Source organism: Calypte anna, chromosome 1 (assembly GCF_003957555.1).
Source record: "Calypte anna isolate BGI_N300 chromosome 1, bCalAnn1_v1.p, whole genome shotgun sequence".
Lineage (NCBI taxonomy): Eukaryota > Metazoa > Chordata > Aves > Apodiformes > Trochilidae > Calypte > Calypte anna.
The window spans coordinates 83,418,695-83,443,420 of record NC_044244.1 but is presented as its reverse complement, the minus strand read 5'-3'; the positions used below and the strand labels follow the sequence as shown (position 1 = coordinate 83,443,420).

The window sequence follows — 24,726 nt, the reverse complement described above, 5'->3', positions numbered from 1 at the left end:
TGAAAAGCAAGAGGCAAGACACCTGCACTACCGATGCAAGCCCATCTCCATGTTTTAGTGCCATTTCATACTGCACATAAAAAACTGTATTAAATCTATTACAACTATTAAGTTAGAGTTTTATCAGTGAACTGGAATAAACTATTAACATTTTCACTGAAGTTCAACACAAGTTGAAGCAACTTTGCAGGTACCACAAAACTGCTGTGATTCAGAGACTTCAACACATGTTGAACAAGGCTAGAACCTATAATTAGAGCCCTATTTTGGAATTTGGGAAAATGGGCGAGAAAGCAAGTGTTACACTTTGAAATCTAGTGCAAATCAATGAGGTTCTACTGTATACTGCTTGTAAATAGTAAAAATGATAGAGGAAGAAAGTAGTAGAAAGAAGAGTGCAAATGTCAAAATTATTTAGCTTTATCTCTAATTAGTTTGCTTTTAAGTTCTCTGGACAGCCAATTTTCAAACTGCATCAGGTACAAGTAACAGAATCAAGTAAAAACATTACAATTATTTCATTGAACAGACTGGAGGGAAACAAGTAAAATCAGTCTTACTTGAATTCTGGTTCAGAAAAGTGACTTGCATTTTCTAAACAGGTAATTAGGTCTGGAAAGAAAAAGTGTTAGATCAAGAGGATGATAAAGACAACAAGTTTGAGTATGCTTTCCAAAGTGCACAAAAATACACATTTCAGCTTCTGTGGCTTGACAAAAGGTCTGAGAATGAAAAAAAAAACAAAAAAACCCAGGCTCCTGGTACGTTTTCTTGCAACAGATTTAGTATTACAGTAGAACCTTGATGATTTTTCTAACTAGTGGGAAATCTATTGAGAATGTAACATAGACAAAAACACTACATTCATTTTTTGTGCAGATAAATTTTAATTTATAGTTGTACACCAGATAACCTGACAAAATTCAGACAAATACATTATTTTCACAAATTAATCAACTAATTAAACAGGCCTGTGTTTTCATTTAGGAGTAATACTGTACTGAAACCAGGAAGCAAAGGGAACAGAGTGCCATGTTAGTGGCATCCATAACTGATACATCAAATTTTGTGCTCAGTGTGCTACGTATCACCATGTATAGTCCAAAATACAGAGAGAAGAGCACCAGAAAACCCATAACATTAAAATTGAAAAATAGAACTCTTTATCTGCTCTTTTAGAATTATTTTAGAAAGGGTCTTCTCAATCCTCTAGCCTCGTGATGCAGTTGCCAGCAATCTTTCATTTTGTTGAGGACGATGTATGTCAGCATCACAACAAGTGTAAGGAGACACAAAATAAATACAGCAGCCTCCTTCAGAGGTTACAATAACCAAAAATATGAAAAAAAAAAGGAAGTAAAAAAAAAAAAGTCAGGAAATTATGTAATTGAAGATTTGAGGGAGTATGGGGTATTACTGGAATAAATTTTTCTATGAGGTTAGTCAGTATAAAATATATGCAGGTCAATAAGAATTTTGTTACTTATCTGCCACTTTGATTGCTACCTGAAAAAAATGCATTTCATCCCTTATCCAAAGCAGCTCTTTTATTTGTAACAGCTGTGTCTCTTGCCTTGCTATTCAGGACAAGCTTTGCTATAATTTCTTTTAAATTACTTTAACTTAAATAGCAACCAAATAGTCCAATTTCCTACACAGACGTATCAGAAAGATCGTATTGAAAGTCTTCCTTTTTAGAAGTTAATTTGTAAGAACTCAGGAATAAATAAATTAGTTCTATGTTTTTACTAGGCAGTTCTAATTTACCAGCAACGAGAAATTGCCCAATAATTATAAATACCTGATTTGTCAGTAGTTGAATAAGCTGCAAGAAATCCACGTCCAGAAGTGTGTGTTCCACTCATGAACTGCACTGTAACTTCATTACCTTTTGAAATTATTAAACCATCCATCTGAAAGTCAAATCCACAGTATTTTCCTGCAGAGAAAAGGGGGAGAAGAGATATGGACCAAATGCAAAATACTTAATTAAGCACCTTTTTTTCATTTGCAGTGTAAAGTCAGATTACTTCTGGTATATATTAGAAACCAAATAAAAGTGCATGACAGCAAATAATGTAATCAGAGCTCATTTAAAGCAAATGGCAGAGTATGTGTCTCTCATTTATTTTGCCACTGTCAACGAGGGAAAGCCTCTCATACCCTTAAAACTTGTGACTTTAACACTTAACATATGAGACTTCATCCCATCCATCTCTAGCCATGCATAACCCTCAGTCAGTTCTCCACAGACCATGAAATACCTGTTAAGGAAAGGATCAAGTTAGGGCAACAAAAATCACCTACAGAAGCAGAAAAGAGTACTGTTGGGACACTTCTCCCTTAACTGTTTCATGTTTTCTATCAACTACTTTTCTTAATTTTGGACAATATCAGGCATGATTCACATGAATCAGCATTAATATACAAGCAAGTGTTGGTTCTCTATTGCTCCACCTATAAAAACTAACAAAGGTTCTGCATCTGGATACTTCTCTTGCCATCTAAGGTGACCAAACCCAATACATTTTAATCTGAGATGCTTAAGTCTGCAAGTATTGACAATATTTGCCCTAGGAACTCTTAGAATTACTACCAAATGACATTATCTGGAAGAACAGACTCAAGGCAAAATGGAATTCACCAGTCCTACTAACTAGAAACTTAAATAAAATACTGATCAGTTTATTAACCTGTTAAGAAAAAACAAATACCATCTGTTGTACAGCCCCCTTGATCACTGGATATTGTAAACCATTTAAACAGCAGTGCATAAGCAAAGTAGACAGTCACCAGCAGCAAATGACACCACACACATTTTCATTTACTATTCATTTATTTGCTTTCTTGATACTAAGAATGTTATCATATTGCAAAACAGCAAAAAAAGAATCAAGACTTGCTTCTCAGCTAAAGAGAAATTACAAAACTAAAATAGAGGGAGTGGAGTAACACTGCCCTGCAGGAATGCGTCTTAACAGATAAATACAAAACAAATATAACACAATTGTATTACGTATGGCAAATTCCTTTAGAAAGTGAACTGCACTCTCAAATGCTAATAAAATAAACAAAATCAAATTATAAATTCCTATCATCATTCACAGCTTTCTAAATGTTGCTTATTCAGGTATTTCTTTAAGACAGTAAGGGTATTTTCTAATTAAAGCGAGAAAATATATTTTACAATACTTCAATTAAACTTAAAATACCATACAAATATAACGGTACCTCAAATTGCTACTTCAGTTGGTTATCAGCAAGACTTACAAAGAAATAAGCTTGCTTTCACTGAGGCCCCACACTGACCCTATTTTTTTTTTCTTGCTCTTAAGTGATGTTTCAATTACTGATTACATTCATTATGATGAACTGCATCATTTTTCCAACTACTACTTTCCAGTCCCTCTTTTAAGTTTTGTTTTCAGCTACTGGGATCTTGTTACATGATTGATCAGGACACACCTCCTCACAGGGCAGGTCAGACTGTCCTCAAGAAACCATTTATCCATTTCTCTGATTAAATGCACAGGGCAAGACATTTAAATCTAGCTTGGATAAACTATCTAGAGCTGCTTGCACCATGGAGATACTGCCTACAAACAGCAGGCTTAATGATTACTCATGGCAAGATGCACTTTTGAAACTATATAGCATTTTTCTAACTCTTCCCTGGACTCTTGCTAGATTTTTAGCAACCTTTGTAAAAAACTGGAACCAGAAACAGGCATGACATGACTGTCAATGGCATATGCAAAGATGTAACATTACTATTTTGTCTGTACTTAAGCACTGAAGGACCCCGAGTGAGGGAATTCTCATGGTACCTTACCTTCCCTACTCCTGCAGATCTGGGCTTATATTGTATCTATTAAATAAGTATATCTGACACACAGTGACTGACAAACTTAAAGGCAGGAATTTAAATTTTCTTTTGATTTATTGATAAATATTCAAAAGGCTTGACATGAGAACTAGTCCTGAAAAGCTTCATTAGAAACCTCTCTTTACCAATGAACTAACCCGCTAATAATTTTTTTTATCTAATTAACCAATTTTTTAGTCATTTTGGGTAGGTTTCATTGACTTGCAGATTTTTATGTAATACAAGTATTTTAATTTAGACCAAGCTAGAAGTCTTGAATAGAAAAATTTATGAAAAATCCAGATTTCTCCCAAACAAATTCAGGTCACTGTTTAATTCCTCCAGCATCCACTGCTTCAAATGTGAACATTCAAGAACGTGCGTAACCTGTATCTGCCACTCTTAATGTCACTGGTGGTTCTGTGATTTAATTTATTAAGAGCAGAACAAGACACATTTGCTCAACATACTGTGCTACTATACCAGCTGGGGACAGCTAAAAGTCAAGAGAAACAAATGAAGTAGAAAATTTACTCAAGCCCATTAAGTCACTTGTAAAAGTGAGTAATAGACTTTCGAGAACTGGACGTTCCTTGCCATTTAAGGACTTCAACGCTTCCTATTTTAGCCCATGCCTGGCTCAACAGCTCCAAGCACACTTATTTTCACACACACTTAACTAGGTAAGAGATGGAAAAGAAGGTTAACAGAGTTAACATTCCACTAGCCTTTTTATAAAAAGAATCAATTTAGCAGGATCAGCATTTGAAAAGCATAAAAACAACCTTGGCGAACTGAATCTTTTTTCTCTCTCTCTCCCTCTACATTAAAGCTTTTAGAAAGAAAATAAAATTAATCTGCATAATAACAACAAATTCTAGTGCAGAAAGAATGACAACTTTGAGTTTTATGCGAAGTAACCACAAGGGTCTGAAAATCCTACACGTACCTAGATATAGATTGCATCACACCGATATTTGGGGAAACAAAAAAACAAAAACAAAAAACCTCAACTCTGCCTTATAGTAATGAAATTTGATTTGTCCTCTTAAACAAGATAAAATTTATACTATGGGTATTACCAGAAAAGAGGGAATATTTGAACAACACAACTACTGAAGCCTAGCATCTATTAACACCATTGATATAAACAGCTCAAATCAGAGTTATTTCATATAAAAATAAAGGCATTTCAGGTAAGACATATATATATTTCTTTTTCCTTTCTTTTCCATTTTTTTTTCAATTCAGATCCTCATAGCTTTGAAATTCCCACTACTTACAAGAACTTTGCTAGCTCCTGGGATATGTCTGAGAAAAAAACCTAAACAACACTACAATGGAGTTTCCTTTGAGAATATGAAGAACCAAAGATTATTACAGGATTTGTATTACATTAACTATCTAATTGTTGTATGCATGCACAAAAGGTAGGATGTTCCCGTTATCCATCACTTTTTCAGTACATCTTTAGAATCTAGGAATTGTGTGAAGGCAGACATTTATGTATGCTTTAATAATAGTCAACAAAATGCAAGAACTTAATAATTACTGTAAGAATACAACGGTATTCCAAACACAGAGGTCATTTGCTGAGCCTCAGTGGTAAGCATACTTAAACTGAGCATGCCACCAGAGAAAGCAACAATCCAACTACCATTTTCTTTACTGCTTTTATACAGTTTTTATACAGTTCCAGATGCACCTTGTCCTCCACTCCTGTACAGCATACAGTAGAAACTTCCCTTAGCTGTGCTTTCTAGCAGTACTGTATCAGTAATTAATTTACTAAAACTGGTCCCTGAGGGCTGTTTTTTCACTGTGGTGAGGTATAGACAGCACTCCTCAAAGTTTTGCAGGGTTCCTTTGATACAAAGCTCAGGAAAAACACTGATTACAGAACTACTAGAATTCCTTTCTTTACCTTATTTGATATTCCTGTAAATAATAAACACTTCTTTTCATCACTTCTTAGAAGACTCAAAATCCAAACTGTACAAAGCAGTGAATGATTTATACAGGCAAGCTCTTACCCTGCCCAATATCCAACTGAACAATAACGGTGTTATAGGACTATAAAAAAACAAACAAACAAACAACCTTACTAATGCTTTACTGTACTGTAGTTACTCTATGCACAGAGAGGGTAAAAAGGGAGAAATTTTAAAGGTAACAAAATTATCAACAGTATCTTCCAAGCTCTAAGTAAGACAATGGCTTTCAAATACCAATAATAAAACCTCCTACCTATCTCTGTCCTGGTGGGGCCAATCCCATTGTGAACTCTTAAGTAACTGGAATGGCAGGAATCTGAGTCATCAATATCAAAATCACCAAATTTGAGTTGAACTCGCTGCCCAGGCTTTACACGAATTTCCCATTCACAGACTGTGCTGTTTGGAGAGGTCTGTGGGTAGTTTATCGAAGCAAGAGTTCCACTTTCAGGACCCAGAACAGTGTGTCCACATGCATCACCTAGAAAAGAACAAAAATAAATCAGATAAATGCACTCATATTCAAAGCTTCACCAGTGTTTTAGTCACCTTGGTTCTTAGCGTTTGTATGAGTTCTGTTGGGGTTTTAACCCAACAATTTAAAGTTCTGTTGGTTTTTTAACTACTATCTGTTGGGATTTAACTATTAAACTATTAATCATGTTGCATGAAAATTCAAGGGTAAGCTGCATGCAGATAAAACAGAACTTGTGAGCAAACACCATGCAACTAATGTTGCATAATGTTTAACTTCTCATTATAGGTGACCAGAGAGCTGCTACAACTTCTTCCGTGAGATTAGAATTCATCCATAATGACTAAAACAAATGCAGACAGTACAGAAAGTGTCACTGCTATCCCAGTGTCCCTCAAGACCTAGGTACAGAAGAAAACATTCTGAAAAGGAAGGGAAAAACACACCAATAAAAAAAGAGCCCATCAGTTTTACCATTATTACAGTATTCACAACATGATGAGAAAGAACAGGAGTGGAAAGACAATGGACAGCAAATACTCTAATGAAAACAACTAAGCATCAAATGTCTTCAAAACCAATTCAAAAACATTTTCTACCTGTAGGTCCATCTTAACCTTAAAAATTCATACATACATATAAAGTTCCTACCAAGGGATTACGACAGATTTTAAAAGTATGTCAAGATTTCACACTCTTGATATTCACATTATCAACATAATTTTTCTTGACAGGTTTCTGTTTTGACAGCTAAAAGTGTCAGTCTGAAAGTGTATCATATTATGCACTAATATGTAATGTAAGGCTTGAAGTTCAGATGGAGACCAGTGATAAGTGGTATCCCTCAGGATTCCCTGCTGGGACCTGTCCTGTTTAATATTTTTATCAACAGCACAGACAGCAGGATCAAGTGCACCATCAGCACGTTTGCAGATGACACCAAGCTGAGTGGTGCTGTTGATAAGCCAGAGGGAGAAGATATCATCCAGAAAGACCTGGGCAAACCAGGTAGGTGTGCCCAGGTGAACTTCAGGAAGTTAAGACCACATGCAGCATCCTGCACCCTCCACTATCTGCGGAGGGATGGGGTGTTAAAAAACAGCCCTGCAGAAAAGGACTGAGGATTGCTGGTGGATGAAAAGATGGATATGAGCCAAGAGTGTACACTTGCAGCCCAGAAGGCAAACCACATCCTGAGATGCATCAAAAGAAGCATGGCCAGAAGATCAAAAAGAGGTCTTCCCATTTTGCTCTGCTCAGGTAAGACCTCACCTGGAGCACTGCATTGAGCTCTGGAGCACTCAATACAGGAAGGCCATGGACCACATGGAGTGGGTTTCCTCTTATGTTTACTAGAGGAATTACAACTAAATTTCACATAAGGCTGAAGGGTAAGTCCAATGCACTTAAGAGACATATGAAAATTAAACTGTGGTACTTAACAAGGTGTGATTAACCTGTTTTCTTGCAAAAGCACCTAATTTATAGTAACAAAATCTACTCTCTACAGTCCAAGCACACTGAAAGACAGCTGTTATGTTCTAAAAGCTGAAGTACTGCTGGTATATACAGAACCACAGGCATATGCAAACTGCAGCTTTTTTTCTTGCTTACAGTCTTGAATCAAAATTATGCATCTTCTTTTGGAAAAGGTAACTGCAATATCTGTTTCAATAAAATAAAAAGTTCTATTTGTAAAGTTCTTGTTTAACCACGGTTTTCTTCATCCAACTTCAGCAATTTGCTTTGAAACAGTTTATTCCATCCTATGACAAATATTATTTCCATTTGGGTCACAGCTGATAAATTACTTCCCCAAATTACTGTTGTTCTAATACATGAAACACAATTGCCCAGTGTTACAAAGAGGTAACTAAAACAGGATGTTTTGCGTGTAATTTTAATCCTGGTTTCTTTCCAAAAGCTTGTTATAAACCTAAGAAACAAGTGAAAGATTTATCATTCAAAACCTGCATGGCCTTGGTTTATTAGTTAGTAAACATTTAAATGTCAGATTCCTTACTAGTACAAATCACTTAACAGTCAAGAAAAATAAGATTCCTTTGGTAGTAATCTGGCTTTTTGCAAGCAAGTATTCAAACACATTACAAAATACAAGGAACTTATTAACAATAAAAACAACAAATATATACTAAGTCTCTATACATGGTGATATGGCCAGTATTTCAAAACCCTCCATACCACAAACATATAAAATTAATTTCAGCATAGCTAGCAATCAGTTTTAGGTAATGTGCTAAATAAAAAAAAAAAAAAAAGGCCAATTAATCAGGTCTGTGCTTTTCCTACCCTGTGACAAGGGTAACTGCTTACTTGTTTAAAGACTGAAAATATTAGACAGATACACTAATACAGTGGCCTTTTGGACACAAAATCATAGCAACTTTCACCTGTATGGGCAGATAAACTGTTCTAGGTGCCTTTTAAGGAAAATAAAAATGCTTGCACATTCTAAAATACTTGGTAGATAACTATTTCTAATTTTGATGGGCCTGTTGTTGCAATGCAGTAACCACAAAAATGCTATTTTTTATAATCAGGAATACCAATAATGCACTTGATTACAAACATTTGATTTGTCCCCACATTTTTGCACCTTAAGCCTATGTTGCTGGAAGTCAAAGGAGAGCCTGGGTCTCTCTTCTTTGACCCAAACTGTACTTAAACCATAAATTTTTCCAGTTACAAGTAGAAAAAGATTATGCCTAGTATTCATTTAAACCATCCTCTTTCCTAATTTGATGTCCAACTTTTTCAAGCATGAAACAAGACTGGCACTGTGTTTGGATGATGATCAGGGCACACCTTTCTGATAAGAAAAGCAAAAGAAATCTGAAAAAACTTTTACACATTTAGGAGATAAAATGCAAATAAAATATTGCAAGTTTTAAAAAGACATTAAGATTTTCTTTAAAGACATCACTAAGACATGTCAGATTTCCACTTGCAGCTTGGAATATTTGGGTCTTGGTTACAGTAGATAGGTAGAAAAAACTGATCTATCTCACACAATTTAAAGGATATGCAAGTCTCAAATCTCTCTGTGGTGCAGGCCTTGAAAACACATGAGGAAAAATATTCCTCTTCTCAATAAATATTAAAGAACCTGCTGTCAAAGCATATTAGAAAGGAAAAAAGCTGTGCCGAACTGTGTCTACATCATCATCTGCCACTTCTGCCAAAGTGGCACAAAGACCACTGATCAACCCCAGAGACAAATATATATACCCTGTATGATGGGAGAAATCTCCAGTAGTCAGCAAGTTACACAAGAAAAAGAGAAAGCACAAATCTTTTCACTACAGCACTACATCTACAGGAGAATTAGTTACTTCATTCATTTGAGAGCCATTCATTAACCTCCACTGAATCTTGACTCTGTTAATCTGCATGCATGACAGTGGAATATCTGAAAACAGACAGAAGAGGCAGCTGTTAATTCCTAAATCGATTATTGCTGAATGGGCTAACAACTCCTGTTGTCAGTACACAGCTGAACGAGTCTCTTGCTTTCTTTCATCCCTCTCTGCTCTACAGCAGCCCTCCTGCCCTTGCAGAAGAGCTCAAGCTCTTCACAGAAGCACCACACCGCTTGCACCTACACATTACACACGACATTTACTGGAAGGCCTGGGGATGCTCACTGAATTCCGTGTGTCTTGAGGACCACGTTCACAGCAAACAAGAATAAGCTTGGCTCTTCACCAAAATGTGTATTAGGGAAACCTGGGGCCTCTTAGGAAGCCGGCAGAGGAAAGCAGAGTGCTGCTGTCAGGAGAGCCATTCATTTCTCCTGACAGCAGCACCTTGGAATGAAGTCTGGCTGAATTACCCTGAGGGATTACATACAACCCCCGGGCTGTGGCACATTGATGTCTGATGCAATCCTGCAGATGATTTGAAATGGTTTCTCATACCCAGGTTCTTTACATCAACAAAATACAGAACCTGAACCAACACAAACATACCAAAACACACTGGGTAAGAAAATGTGAAATTTAATAAAATGAGAGGATACCGATAATCCAGGAGTAAGTGTTAAGTAATCTATTAATAACCAGAAAAAGATTAATTATTCTTTACAGTTGTTGAAGTCTGAATTAATCAGAACTTTTTCCCCAAGATTCACTGCTAATCTTGTTCTCACTAGCAAAACATGTTAAAAGTTAATCTCTAAACCTAGAGAATGCTTTCTTATTCATTACTCTGAGAAGAGAGTGATAAAGACATCAGGTAGTTTAATATTATAGTATATATAACTGATGCACATCAAAACATTGATCTAAATTTTAACAGACAGCACTGCATTTTGTACACAATTTAACCATTGTATCTCCTGAGAAGATTTTACATATTTAGGCTACGATTTTTGGTAAGTTTGTGACTACATACAGGATGCAACTATGTCTTTCTTAAATAAGCAAAGATAGAACCTAATCTATTACAAGTTAGATAAGAGAAAAGATATTTTAACTTCATTAAAGCATTCATTTTAACTCCAAATAAACAACTCTCTCTGATTCAATGCACTATAATTTCTTCTCTTCCATGTGGCTCCTGTTATCTGTATTACCCTGCCCTTTATCAGTGTGATACCAAAAAACACTGCATCTGCTTTTTCCTTAAAAAGGTTTACACAATAAACAGTTTCATAAAACAGTTCCAAGAATAAGAAACACTGAGAAATTAGTATCAGACATCAAATTCTAAATCACTTTTTCAGGTATTTTCTAATGCCTCTATTTGTGTCCTTCAAATTAATTTCTATTTCCATTAAAATCCACAGAACTATGTTCTTCAGGAAAGAATCTGTTCCTCTGTCAGAATAATTGTCTTAGCAAGCCAACATGGAAACAGTTCAGCTTAATCGTTATGCCATTTATTTGCCTCAGTAACACACAGGTTTGAGCATTTCAGCCCATTACAGATGTTTCACTACATAAATTACCCGACACTTCCACAAGTGAGGCTATAGCTCAATAAACACTCGAAGGCACTTTAAATTAGTGCAGCCACAGACAAAAGCAAGCCTTGTCTGCCTCTCACTTTTGGCCACTTTTTCTGAAACCCTTCCTGGTACTGGAGGCAAACACTTCTCCAGCCACATGGCAAACCAGACCAGGGACTCGAGGTAAAAATAACTGTTCACTTTAACCTAGAGTTATTTTAATGTGCACATGTAGCAATGCCTTTTCTGACAGAGGGATGGAACAGTGTGAGGAAGGGAAACACCAGCAGCTGCTTCTTTCACCAGCACTGCCAGCCTGTGTGCATTTTAAACAACCCTGAATCCCAACCAGAAATGCAAACCATGACTCCCGTGGGGAGAGCTGTCACACAGGAGTGGCACATTGGTTTTGGGGACTGAAGATGAATCAGTGCCCCAAGCCATTTTCACAGCACCGTGTTAAATTTCAACCAACTCACCTCTCTGGGGCAGCTCATCCTACAACTGCCAGGGGGTAGGCAAGGAAAGGAGGGCAGGTGGGATTTGGGTTGTCTCAGCTTGGATTGATTTACTTGCTGTGGGGCACCCTTAAAGGTGTAACGAAATTATGGCTTTAGGGTTGACAAAGATAGGAAGAGGACAAAAGGTAAAGCAGAACGAGCATTTTGCCTTTCAAAATGTTGGGAGCTTGCTCATAGGGTGGGGGGACCGAGGCTAATTCTTGCTCTTATACCAAGAGTACAAGATGTAAGATGCCATTACAAGATAAGTTTACTGTTTTCATTTGCAATGCTAGTCACATGCTGGGCTAGTGATAATTAGCACTTTATTATTTTCATCTGTAAGCAAAGCTTTTTAATCCCCATCTCTGGAAATGCAGTCTTAGCTTTCAGCACTGAAACTTACACAAGAGTAACACCTAGCCTTGTTAAATTTAACATCCAAAAAATGGTAACATTTTCAAACAAATTATCTCCAATTATGAGAACTTCAGTGCAGGTAAGCATTTGCTTCCTCAGCTATCATGTACTACCCAACCAGAGTACTTCAAAACAACAAAAAGAAAAATCAGTGGTATGGGACTGCTGCAAAGCTTTTTTGCTTTACCCATCTCATGGAAATGATGTGAGTAAATCCCAAGGGAGAGCTATGACTTGCATGAATAGTAAGTGGGCAAAAGCAGCCTACAAAGACAAGCCAGCCATGGTGAAGTGATTTACATGGGGACACTGTAAGTGAGCTCTGCATTCAATGATATATAACACAGAAGTCCTCCTGATCTGCTGCCCATGCTGAATCATAGTGACAGCTTGTGCTGTATTTTGTCTTTTGCCTGGCATGTTCAGCTTGCCCACTTCCCAAGACACATAATTTACTTAGCAATCTGCACCAACACTTTCATAAAAATACTGTTGTGCTTCAGTGCTCTAAGTGCCTTCAGTGCTAAAGAAATGAAAAATAACACACAGCTGGCCATGCAGAAGTCTATGAGCATAAGCATCAGCCATGGTCAGAACAGGCTTCCAACCTCTTGCAGGTCTTCAAACTCCTCACCACACCATGACCAAATGAAATTTCCCAAGCCTTGCATATGTCAACAAAGGAGCCAAAATTTCTCCAATCATACCAGTATTTCACATGCTAAATTAACACTGAAGACATCTTTGTCTCTCTTACCAGTTCATAAATGAGACCACACAGTGGCTACACTGCAGACCCACAGTCACATATATTTACCTAAATCAAGGCTGCTGCGGTGCCATTTTGCCATTTTTAACATCTGCAACTTCTCACCTTGCCAGTGCTCCTTCTGGTCCTTATCATACCCTCACTGAGCTGGACAGAAGGCTCAAACCCAGGTTAGTATCCTGTCTGCCTTTACTGAGTAAGGATATGGATCAGCAGGGGTCTAGCAATCACTGGAAACTGCACAATGGAGAGGATGAAAGAAAGGACAGGGCAGAAGACGGTAAGAGAGCAGCAGCCAGCAGTAAAAATATTGTTTGGCTACCATGGAATCAAGAGAAGCCAGAGGGAAGGAAGCTCATGGTTTACATACCTGAATAAAAAATAGTGGGGCATACAGATGCTTTCCAAAAGAAAACCTTAAAAACTGCTGGAATTACTTGCACCCTGTAGCTGCTCCAAGTAGGGTGACTTCAAATACCAGTTTCTAACCCTCTTTAAAGTTTGTCATCCAAATGCTGAAATAGTGCCACTATAGTGCCACTCCACATCTCTACACTGGTATTTTCTCTGCTGGTATAGGTGACAGAAAGCATCATCTTAATTTCTAAGACTCATCTTCAATTCTAATTCCAAAATTGGGATGGGGGCTATTTGGGGTTTTTCCACTATGAAGAGCATGTCTTTATTCATGAAATATAATAAAAAAATTTTTCTACAGGAAATTAATCCCCAATTTTGACTTGTAGATGTTCTCTCAAAAGGAAGGTATTTAAACACTTGTGACCCTTTATGAATATAATCAATAAAAGAAACATTATGTGCTACTGATTGACTTAAAATTATTAACCAGGAAGATGATAGTAAATTTACACATTTGAGTTTTTAAGTGCCAAAATTATCACCAAAAAAAAATAGGAAGAGCATGTAGGAAGTCAGTGGTGTATGAAGCTCCCATAAAAAGCATGAACTTTAAACGTGCCCATCAGCTTCGCTGTAGCTTCTTCCCAACAAGAAAAGGATACCTTGCATTATAGAATGGAAGACCTTGAGAACAGCTCTTCAAAAATTGAGAGATAAAGTAATGAAAAAACTGTTTTCAAATACATTTAAGAAAAAGATAAAAATCATCACTGCTGGACTTCATATGTGTGCAAAAAGCATTAACTTTAATAGACCTCTCCATCCTTGTAATATTGAGTCATATTTTGGCACCTGTATAGAGAAGCATAACAGAAATTAACAGGTAATGTGCTCAGGGCTTCCTAGCTTCACAAAACTCAGATTTGTAGAAGAAAACCTAAACACGGGTGGTTTCTTTCCACCACACTGTACAAGGCAATATGGTTTTCCCCAGATCTTAAAAACTTTGGAACAGATTTAAAATGACCAGATATGGCTTAACTTATTGCAGTCCTGTGAAAGATACAACAGGTGCCAACTACAAAAACTTTGTGGACTTGGTGTCCAACATACATGCACAACATAATCAACCACTGTAGTTAAAATATATCCTTCTCCTAAGTGAGAAGTAACTAAGCAAAACTGCACCACTGTAATACACCTTATGTTTCTGTTGCTTTCCCGATTCATCTTTCTACTCAAGACACTGAGGAACTTTCACCTGCCTCATCCATGTGGGGCTTCTCCATACAAAAAGCATTTATATCCAAGCTTGTCTTGCCAACTCTAATTAATATGCCACTTCAGTTTCACCTCAATATAAGAATGCAAAAATAGAGCATATAAAGGAGAACTGTGATAAAACTGCTGAAACTGTTAATTGTTTCTGTCTCCCTCCCTCAATATCAGAAGCTGCAACAGGGCACTGAAACAACTACTTCTACTCCAAGAAGCAGAAATTAAGACACTTGGAAATATTTCCTCTTCATAGCTCAGCAGTATTAGAGCTCTTAGAAGTTAGATAGGACAGAAGTTCACCCAGTCAAAAACCTGGAGCTTAGCACTTTCAGCAAGTTACTACTAACAAAAGTTCTTAAGATCAGTAGTAAAATAATTGTAAGCAAATTATGACCACCTGAGTCAAAACGCAGACCACCTATCGTGCAGAGACCAGGGAACAGGACAAAATATTCTCTTCATATTAGCAAAAACTAAAAGCAAGCATATATGAAAAATACATACTCAGCCACCATTTACACATATTCTGTTCCCAGGAATCCTTCTGCTTCAAAATGATTTAGCTTATTAAAACAATCATCAATTGTTTTGATTCTTGTTCCTCTAATGGTTCATGCACTTAGAAATGTACTGTACATTGTTATTGTAAATTTAAACTGTTTTATAGCTAGGGAAGTCAAATCACAGCCTGACCAGGAACTCACAACAGAATACTTGTGAATTGTCACTTATTGTCAAAGATAAACACTGATGTGGTTGATTTTCAGGGTGCAACTAGACTCAGCAAAATTAAAAGGCATGACCAATCTCTAAGCTTCCGTACCCATCACTTGTTTGCTGGTCTACTCCCTACAGACTGCTAATTTGTGGTAGTTTTATTCTGGTATTTGTAAATATAAAAGAATCTAACCCAAAGAGACCCGACAGCTATAGAGATTGTGTAAGAAATGCCAGCAGGAAGCATATAAATGTCACAAGCAGTCTCAAGTGCCTGTGTATTCATGCCAAGATCCAATTGATTAAAATAACAGGTATTACCTATTTGCCTTAATTCAGCTTTGAACAGTTCAGCAACCATAAAGAAATGTTATCCCTTTACATCTCTTCACCAAGGGAGAAACTAAGTGGTCATGAGGGGAAACAGACAAATAACAAGCCCAAAAAGAAAAGGCCCAGGTTATATGTTTCTTACTCATTCAAGAGCCTCCTTGCTTTCTTTTACATACACTAGAGAAAAAATTCTTCAAACAAAAAGCCAGTTTCAAAATCACTGCTGGTACGTGGTCCAACTGTCAAATCTCTATTGCATTTTAAAGTAAAGTTTTTAATTCAAATAGCTTTAAAAGTGTTCAAATATAAAGCAACAAGGTCAAATAAAGTATGAATAGCCCAGCCCAAGAGGCTTGCCTCAAATGATGGAAGACAAAGCACAAGGCTTAGCAAAATCTGGTATTTTCCAGTCTTACCATATCAATGAACAGGCTGCACAGACAATACACCACCACTGTATAAAAAACTGCATTGAAAATTTTATAGATCCTGTTTTAATTCAACTTGCAACACAGCTCTTTAGGTTAATATCACTACTGCTTTCTCTCCCAGCTCCCTCTGACTTCAGTTTAGTAACAAATCCCAAGTCTATACAAAAAGGACCACTGATGTTCCATTATATTTGGTTTATGAAATTAATCTAAAATCAACTCTTCATCAGAAAATGCAGCAGGAGAAGGAAATCCTTTGATTACAAACCAAATTCCAAGTAATCCTAACTGCTTCCCCAAAGCACAGGGTGCAGTACAAGCGTGGGGGTTGACAGAAAATATCTTCTTTTTAAAATGTTTCAAAATACAGATAAAATAACCAGTACAGAAATATTTGCCAATATGTTGAGCAGCAATTCCAACAAGGATTGCATGTGTACTGATCATTATCTGAGCTAACAAGGCTGATGCATTCAAGGCAGCACTTAACTAGCTGATGACTGAAGCTATACAGAAGAGCAGTGATCACATCAAAAACCTAATGCATCATTTCCCTGAGTATAAACCAGGTGGAAGATTTGCAGAAATGAAGATGGATTATTTTTATTATTTTGCTGTTATGTGAATAACAGAAGAAAACGTTATTCCAAATCTTGAAAGATGAACACCTCCATTCTGTAGCAGAAAAAGACTGCACTAATATGCTAGGTTACTGGCTTGAGACACACACAGCAACAGAATACAAGTTTCTGAGAGAACATTTATTTTACCTTTTCTACACTAGCTCAAATTATTGATTTTTATAGCCAGGTACACATATATAAACCCAATTTGCCTTGTACTGCTTAAATTCAAAGCAAAATGCAATGCATTCTGGTATCAAGTATGAGAACTTTGAACATGCTTAGACAAAATGGTAATTCCTGCTTTCAACAGGCTCCCAAAGATGAGGTAGGCTGAAGAGAATCAGTACACCCAGAAAGGAAGCCTCTGCAGAATATATGAACATACCTTTTGCCCACCAGAACGAGGTAATCACTTCAAATAAGGCTCAGTAACTTCAGGACGACATATAACTTTGCTAAGATTCTTATTCTCAAAAGCAAAGAATTTTCAGTTTTTAGATCTGTACTTCCAATACCAGCTCACTTCCCCCCAGAAATAGTATTCCTCCATATTCTAACACACTGCTCTTTCTCCTCCTCATTACATCTGTCTTCAAGGCTCAATGTTGAGAAACAAAAAAGAACATCAGAAAACCTGAATCAGCAGACAATTCAGTTAAGCCTGGTAGTACTTTAAGCCTTGGTCTTGAAAAACTCTTATGTACTCCTCAGCACATGGGTGAACAGATTTGCCTCAGCACTCCTACCTACCAGGTACTAGTCTCTGAATCCTCAAGAATCTGTCTTTTACACAACTGCATCTTCAAAGCACTCTGCCATTCTTAAGTAAAACTGTCCTATAAGCAAAACCAAATAGGTCAACAGAGCATTGCTGACCCCATCATAAAAGACTTATTCTAATGTTAATTTGCAGGATAATAAATATCTCACCCAAAGAGCCTGGGTCTTTGTAATCAAAATAATTTCTTATGAGTTTGGCTGTGATTCTCTTCCTGCCAGATGAGTCCAGCCAAGGACAATGGATACCAAGAGCAATGAGACACCACTCAACCTAATTTACCAAGAGTAGAAAATGGCGCTTGTATGAAGGACAACACATGACAATTGCTCATATGGCAGATGCTCTTGTGTTAGTGCTTTATATTCACATGCCAGGAGCTCTCTACAGCAGGAAAACATCACCTGCCTACCTTGGTGGCTGGAACCCTTGTTAAGACCCCTATTCCAGAATCAAATAATTTCTTCCAGGACATCTAGTGAGAAATTTCAGCCTCTATCCCTCCCTCTTGCCCAGCTAATGGATATGCAGCTAGACCCATCTTCTCTTTGCTGTCTTCTCCCCAATTCAAGCCACCTCTTTTTCAAATCTGTCCTTGGACATTGTTAAATCCTCTCAAGCTCAAAGTTCACAATTAGAAGATTATCCTAATTACCATAAGGGACAGACAGTTATTTTTAAGTCTGAAACAAAGTTTAAGGAAACAAAGCTTGCAAAATCACTAAGCTAGTTCTAGTCTTCCCACCTGTCCAAGGAACTGGTGAACCCAGCACACTGCAAGCATAACTCAGTTCTTCAGTGACAAAGGCATCAGACACCCCTGTACCGTGAGTGGCCAGGAAGTCACAACAGTTACTACAATTGTTTGTTTCAGCCACCACTATCTGAATGACCATGAGCTATTGCAGAAAGGCAGAGGCTAGGCTGATGATGGATCAGCATGCACCACATTCTGGGCTGGCAGCCACTGTCAAAGCCACCACAAGTCGATTGCTTTGCCTGATGGACACACCGAGGTGAGACCAGGAGTGCTGCAGGGAAAGGGGGAGGGCACAGAGAGGAACTGAAGAGAAATGGGAAACAGAGAGATTGGATCCAGGAATACTCCTGTTCAATCACAAAACACAAGGTCATGCAGTATCTTTTCATTAGGCTCAATGTACATTCTTTCACTTAGCCTTTCAGATGATGGGAACTCAGAGCCATACATTCAAAAATTACTTTTCTCTGCTACACTGAAGTAACCACTTTAAAGCTACATTGATTAATCACTTTCTTGTACCTTCTTTAATGAGGTTGAGTATGTAACAACATCCTTATGGGCTGGAATTTGTTTAGAACAAAATGTGGCAATCGCATTAAAAACAAGCATCCAGAGCTGGGGTTTTTTTTAAATACAACGTTGCAAACAAATCTGCTTCAAATCACTTGAGAATCAACTTCAGAATCTGAAGTCTATTTTTAACTTAAAGCTGTATTCCAGTTTTATATGCAAATCAGCCTGCACTAGGAATCCCAACAGATGGCTACCAAACTACATGAGTGATAAAATTCTTGCTCCACAGACCCTACAATCTTCATACCTCCAGCGTAATTGAGACATGACTCAATTTCTACTTTGATGAAAGCTATGCAACCATTTCTCTCATAGCTGTGTTTTTCTAAATGCAAAAAAAAAAAAAAAAAAAAAAGGCTAGACATAACTAATGAACAAGCAGTACTGAATTTATGTCAAGAGCTGAACACCTGTTAAGAGCACCATTTCTCAAAATGCAATCCACAAGAGAGCAGGAAGCTTGCATGGTGCTGGCTTGCTTTCATTCACACCTGCCTAATTATATGAAAAACGAATAAAACACTATGTATTTTTCAACTATCAGTTTTCTTGCAACCAGGAACTAGAGTCACTACAGAACTGTTTCAGAAGCACAAGAGATGATTTGCACAGCCAGCAGCTGGACAGTCCTGAATGCATGAGACCCTATGAAATGCAACATGGGGTACTTTTGAGACTTTTTCAGCATTACTGAAGGTGTTCAGCCTCATATAAAATGCTGGTATGTTTCAAGGCAGTGAGATGCTCAAGTTTAAGAGCTTGACTGAAGAATGCTTAACTACATACACTGAATCATTTTCAATATGATAGACTGAAAAAAAAATCCCCACTCAAACCCTACAAGTTAATACAGTTGCCTAAGTAAAAAGCATATCCCCCACAGTAGTATCTGCACTTTTTCACTCCTCAGCTATCTGGAAGGGAAGAAAGAGGAGAACATAACCCAATATTCAAAACAAGTTTCACACTGACAAAAACATATTGTTACTTTTAAATCAGTTCATAGTCCAGAGGTGCTACACAGAAAAGAATGCGAGAAATGAAAACACTCTATCTTCAGAACAAGACTTAAATACCATGTAGTATTTGAGGCTTAGAGCTGCTGAACAAGGGAAAAGAAAACTAATAGTTGGTCATTAAAAGAGGATCAGTCTAGAGAATATAACAAATGAGGCTAGATTGCTACATAGTATCGCTCCCTGTATTTTTATAAAAGAGCTTAAAAGCAACTTTAACTGGGTAATTTCCCAAGCCTTGGGTACTTTCACTGGCAAGCAACATATGCTCTTAGAAACCTATGCACATATTTAATATATTAATTTAGTAATAGCTTTGTGCAGACCCTTTATGAGCAAGGCTGTAGTCTCATTTCTGTATGGAACTCCTTACCGTCTTTAGAACTATGCCAGCATTTAAAGATACAGGATATGGGCTCCCCAACCCTCTCTGGAATAAGATAAATGAAAATATTTTGGCAAGGAAACAGTCCCTCACAAGCAGAACTTTTCTTAGAAGCTCCAACAGCTCATACTGAAGACCATTGTATTTAACAACACCAGAGGCCTTAACCTTTAAAACAAGCTCTGCTTTTTGTTACCAAATAAAATGAAGCTTGTCAGTACAGAGGTTCCCCTCCTGCTCAAAAGCAAGACTTCTGTGCAAACTTTAAGGAGTAACTAGTGGGACACTCTAAATGGAAATCCTGCAGAGGAGCTCTTTGAGGAGCTTCTCAGAGTACAGAAAGATAAAGTGAACAACATCCCTAAAAGCCTGCTGTCCATGCAGTCCCACTTCTTGCTGCACAGTCCCACACCCTCTTGCACACCTCTAACCACACACTGAGCCAATTCAATTCAATAATCTGGAGGAAAACTCTTCCCCCTTCCACCATCCCAGTTATTCCAGTTTTCTCCTAGAATAACAAACTCAGTCTGCACACCAAAAGGTCAGACAAGTGTCAGGTCAGCACAAGTATTTGGAGTGTGATGCTCTTACAGCATGAACTAACACCTTGCTGCTGCCTGACTCACTTAGCAGCAGCCTTCAAAAGACTAAATGTTAAAACTGCCCTATTTCCTCTCAAAAGCAAATGGGTCTTCTCTCCTCCAGCATATAATTAACAAACAAACAAACAAACCAGGAAGGCCAAATGTTGTTTTTGTTAGCTTTGCATGTGTATAGGAACTTACTTTAAAAAAAAATTAATGCAATTAGCTGGAAATAAGATGAGAACTTCAGTCAATGGGACTAGCTGCTCTTTGAAAACAACTCTGACCTCTGTCCATTCAAAAAATAATTAAAATGTATGTTTTAACATACAACGCATATATTTCAAACTTCCTTTTTGCGTTTAAATACAGTATTTGGGGCAAAGATTTCCATCTCTCAGATTAAGTTACGTGAAACCAGAGCTGTGTTCCCAAAACGAAGCAAACACAGCCTGAGATGCAAGCAGAACTGGAAAACTATAATACTGCTCATCTCAGCCCCTGTATTCACAGAAGTGAAAGTTTCAAGATGCTGTCAAAACATTCACCCCCACCACTTTCTCCCAAGCATATGATCAAAGCGACAGTTTCTGTGGCATCCTCTGATCTCTGCCACGAAGTGACCTACTTGTGCCGTAAAACTTCCAAAGGGCTAGAGCCTAACCAGCAGTCGCACCCGAGGAGGAGAAATCTCCCCTACTCCTCTAAACATAAAAACCCCCAAAACCCCTATCAGAGATGACAGACTCTCACCCCTACATACGCTTCTCCACAGACTAGAGGAGCGGGTTTAAGTTTATTTTCCCAGCAAGCTTCCCTTTATCTGCCTCCTGCCTCACACCACACCGAGCCCGCGGATGAAAAACCCCAGGGGTCACCCGCGGCTCCTCGGGCAGATTGTCCCGGACACGTTCAAATGGATGTTTGATGCTGTTCAAAACGAGTAACCACACCCTCCGCCTTCGGACTGTACCCCCAGGATACTTCCACCGCCCAGCGCACCCCTCCCCTGGGTCGCGCCCCACCCGGCCGAAGCCCTCCCGCCCCCAGCACCCCCTGGGACGGCGCTCAAGGCGGCCCAGGCCCGACAAACCTCCCCGCACTCGGGGGGCACACCCCGCGCTCCCCGACGGGGCGGGTTACCCCCACCACAGGGCAGTAGGGAGGAGGAAAACATGGGGGGGGGACGGACGGGGGGACGGACGGAGGGGGTGTGTGCGAAAAGCGGGGCTCTTCTTTCGCTCTTTGTTGGGCAGGCTCTGCGCCTGGGGGCCACATGCCAGGTGGGGGTGACGAGAGGTGAGGGTTCCCCCTCCCAGCAGCACAGTCCTCGAAGGGTTGCTTTTTCCGCGCCCGCCCCGCTGCCTCCCCTCTAACCCGTCCACAGGGCTTGCCCGCCGCCGCCCTGCCCGCCCGCTCCCGCACCAACCTTTCTGCGCCCCGGTGCCCCGCGGCAGCAGCAGCAGGAGGAGGAGGAGGCTGGAGCGGAGCAGCGAGGCCGCCTGCCATGTCCCCGCGGGGAGCGGCCGCTCCGGGCTCACCATGCCCCGCGGCATGGCCAGCGCGGCCGGCAGTCCCAGGGCATTGCGGGCTGCGGGGCGGCCGGGCCGGGCCGCGTCTCTACCCTGCGCCCCGCGGCCGACAGCGGGACGCGCCTGCGAGCCAGCCAGCCCCGCCAGCCAGCCCCGCCAACCGCCCCCTGCAACCGGCCCAACCGCTTCCGGGTGCGCGGCGCGGCCCCCCGGCGGCTGCGGGGCTGCCCCGCTTCCTGCCGCCGCCACCGCCACCAATCCCCCCCCCCCTTCGCCCGCTGACGACAGGCAGCCCCAGGCGCCGGTGAAGCCGCCAGGTCCCGGAGGCTCTGGGTGGGGGAAGCCCCTGGTGGCGGCCCCGCAAGGCCTGGCGCCCCCCTCCCGCCCTTAATCGCCTCCTGAGCGCTGCGGGGGGCGCGGAGAGGGCGGGCGGGCGGCGCCTGAGGGGCGGCGGGCTCGGGGTTAACGGCCTCGTAAGGGAGACCCTCCGGCAGTCAACCTCTAAATTTCCTCTGTATTCCACCTCCCTCCGCCTTCACGTTGGCTGACACTATCCCAGTGTTGGGTTTTTTTGTTGTTTGTTTATTTTTCCAGAGTAGAGATGAGGTGAGGCAAAATTGCCTGGGAAAACAACGCTTGGAAAGGCGAGTCGTCCTGTTGTTAATACAAGAGGATGACCCGGTCTCCCAAATCTCCACATTGAAATGCAATTTCAGCTCTGGAAGTGGAAGGGACTGACCACAAAACCCAAAGCTCTGGCAATTTTAGTTCTTGGCATCTACTGTTGAACAGTTTGTCAATGATAGAGGCTTGCTTTAAGAGACAAAATTCACCTACGGGGAATAGATACTTCAAAACAAAAAGCAAAAAAATAAACACAACACAAAACCCCCAAAAAACCCCAAAACCACCCAACCTGTAGCTTTCGAGTCTTCCAACAAGAAGGCAAAAGAGCGCATTTGCAGAGAGTTACTGTAGATGTAGTTCCTTGTCCTGGCTTGTTTGGGACTGAATTATAGAATCATTTTTCTGTTCAGGGAAGCTGCAATTTTTGAGAAGGCTGCAGCAGCCGATTCTGTGAGAAGCGAATGGGTAAGACACTTTGTTTTAGTTTGTGGCCAGCCATGGTATGTGGGTTTCCATAGTGATCAAGGTCTTAAGCAGTTCTAAGCTAGCCAGGTGCTGGGGCTAGGAGGAGCAAAGCCCAGGGCAGCTGACCCAGTCTGGCCAACAGAAATATTCCTTACCATAAACATCACCCTCAGGATAATTTAGGAAGTTCGGTGAGGATTGAACTCTTCCTCAGTGTCTGCTGTCCCTGGAGAGTCTCGCCCATCCTTCTCTCCCCCAGACCTGCTCTCCCATTTTCTGTGACAGTCACACTGGAGCTGTGGTGCTCACAGTGTTTGACATTCAGCATTAACTGCTGGGAGCTAAACCCTCGTGACCACTTTATGGGCTGAGTATGATGTTGTATTTCATATTATTATTATTTGGATTAAAGTAGTTCTTATTCTTGTTTTATCAAATCTGTTCTCATTTGAACCCACAGGTCTCCTTTCTTTCCAGATTCCTCTTCTCGTGTGGGGAGCGATCATCAAGTGGTATAACACAAGCCGAGTTTCCTTAAGCATATCAACCATGCCACATGGGCCAGATCATGGAAGAATCCAGGATAGATTTGGTTGCTTGGAATAAAGCGTGCAAATTTTGCTGCACATTTTTCACTTGTTTGGCCCACAGTTGTGCCACAGTTGCCAGAAGATTACTTCCTATATGTTTAGGGTATGTTAAGCATGAGCATTTCAGAACATTTAATACAGTTTGAAACATTTGTAGCAACACACAGAGAGATCCCACTGGAAGCAAAGTCAATGGAAATATACCTCAGATGAGGGTTTTCTTCATTCAGCTTGGAAGATGTCATGGTCATGGAGACATCCTGTGACATGGAAGATGAACCAAAAGTAATTTACATGCGTTCCTTTGTCTTCCATTCACCAGACACAGAAGTTTGTACCACAGGTCAAGTGAAGCAGTTATATCACGGCAATAACATCCTCTCTGTACTACAGAGAGTACATTCCTAAGATCACTTATCATTCATTAGTGGTATTTGTTGTTTATTGAAAAATATCACTCCTTCAATAATTTGTGGCTTGGTAGTGCCATGCATTAACGGCAGCAGCTGAATATCCTACACATAAATCAATATTACAGTCTCTGGTAGACCTAACAGAGGTTTCCTCCTGTGATATTTCCTGTTGTGAAGACTATGGAGTGTTTTGTTAGTGTGATTTGACTGGGGTTATTTTGTTGTTCATATAAAAAGGATATCTGGATCTGTGAGAGAGA

General features: G+C 39.7%; 1 protein-coding gene across 1 annotated transcript in view; it reads right to left on the bottom strand.

Moving 5' to 3' along the window:
- DCBLD2 (discoidin, CUB and LCCL domain containing 2) overlaps positions 1-22,519 on the bottom strand; it is a 44,117-nt gene extending 21,598 nt beyond the window's left edge. The window contains exons 1-4 of the mRNA XM_030465907.1: positions 22,269-22,519; positions 6,113-6,340; positions 1,802-1,939; positions 561-612 (exon numbers count right to left, since the gene is read on the bottom strand). Coding sequence (XP_030321767.1) covers positions 561-612; positions 1,802-1,939; positions 6,113-6,340; positions 22,269-22,395 — 545 coding nt within the window. The 5' untranslated portion in view covers positions 22,396-22,519. The remainder of the gene's footprint in view (positions 1-560; positions 613-1,801; positions 1,940-6,112; positions 6,341-22,268) is intronic.
- Positions 22,520-24,726: the final 2,207 nt, after the last annotated feature.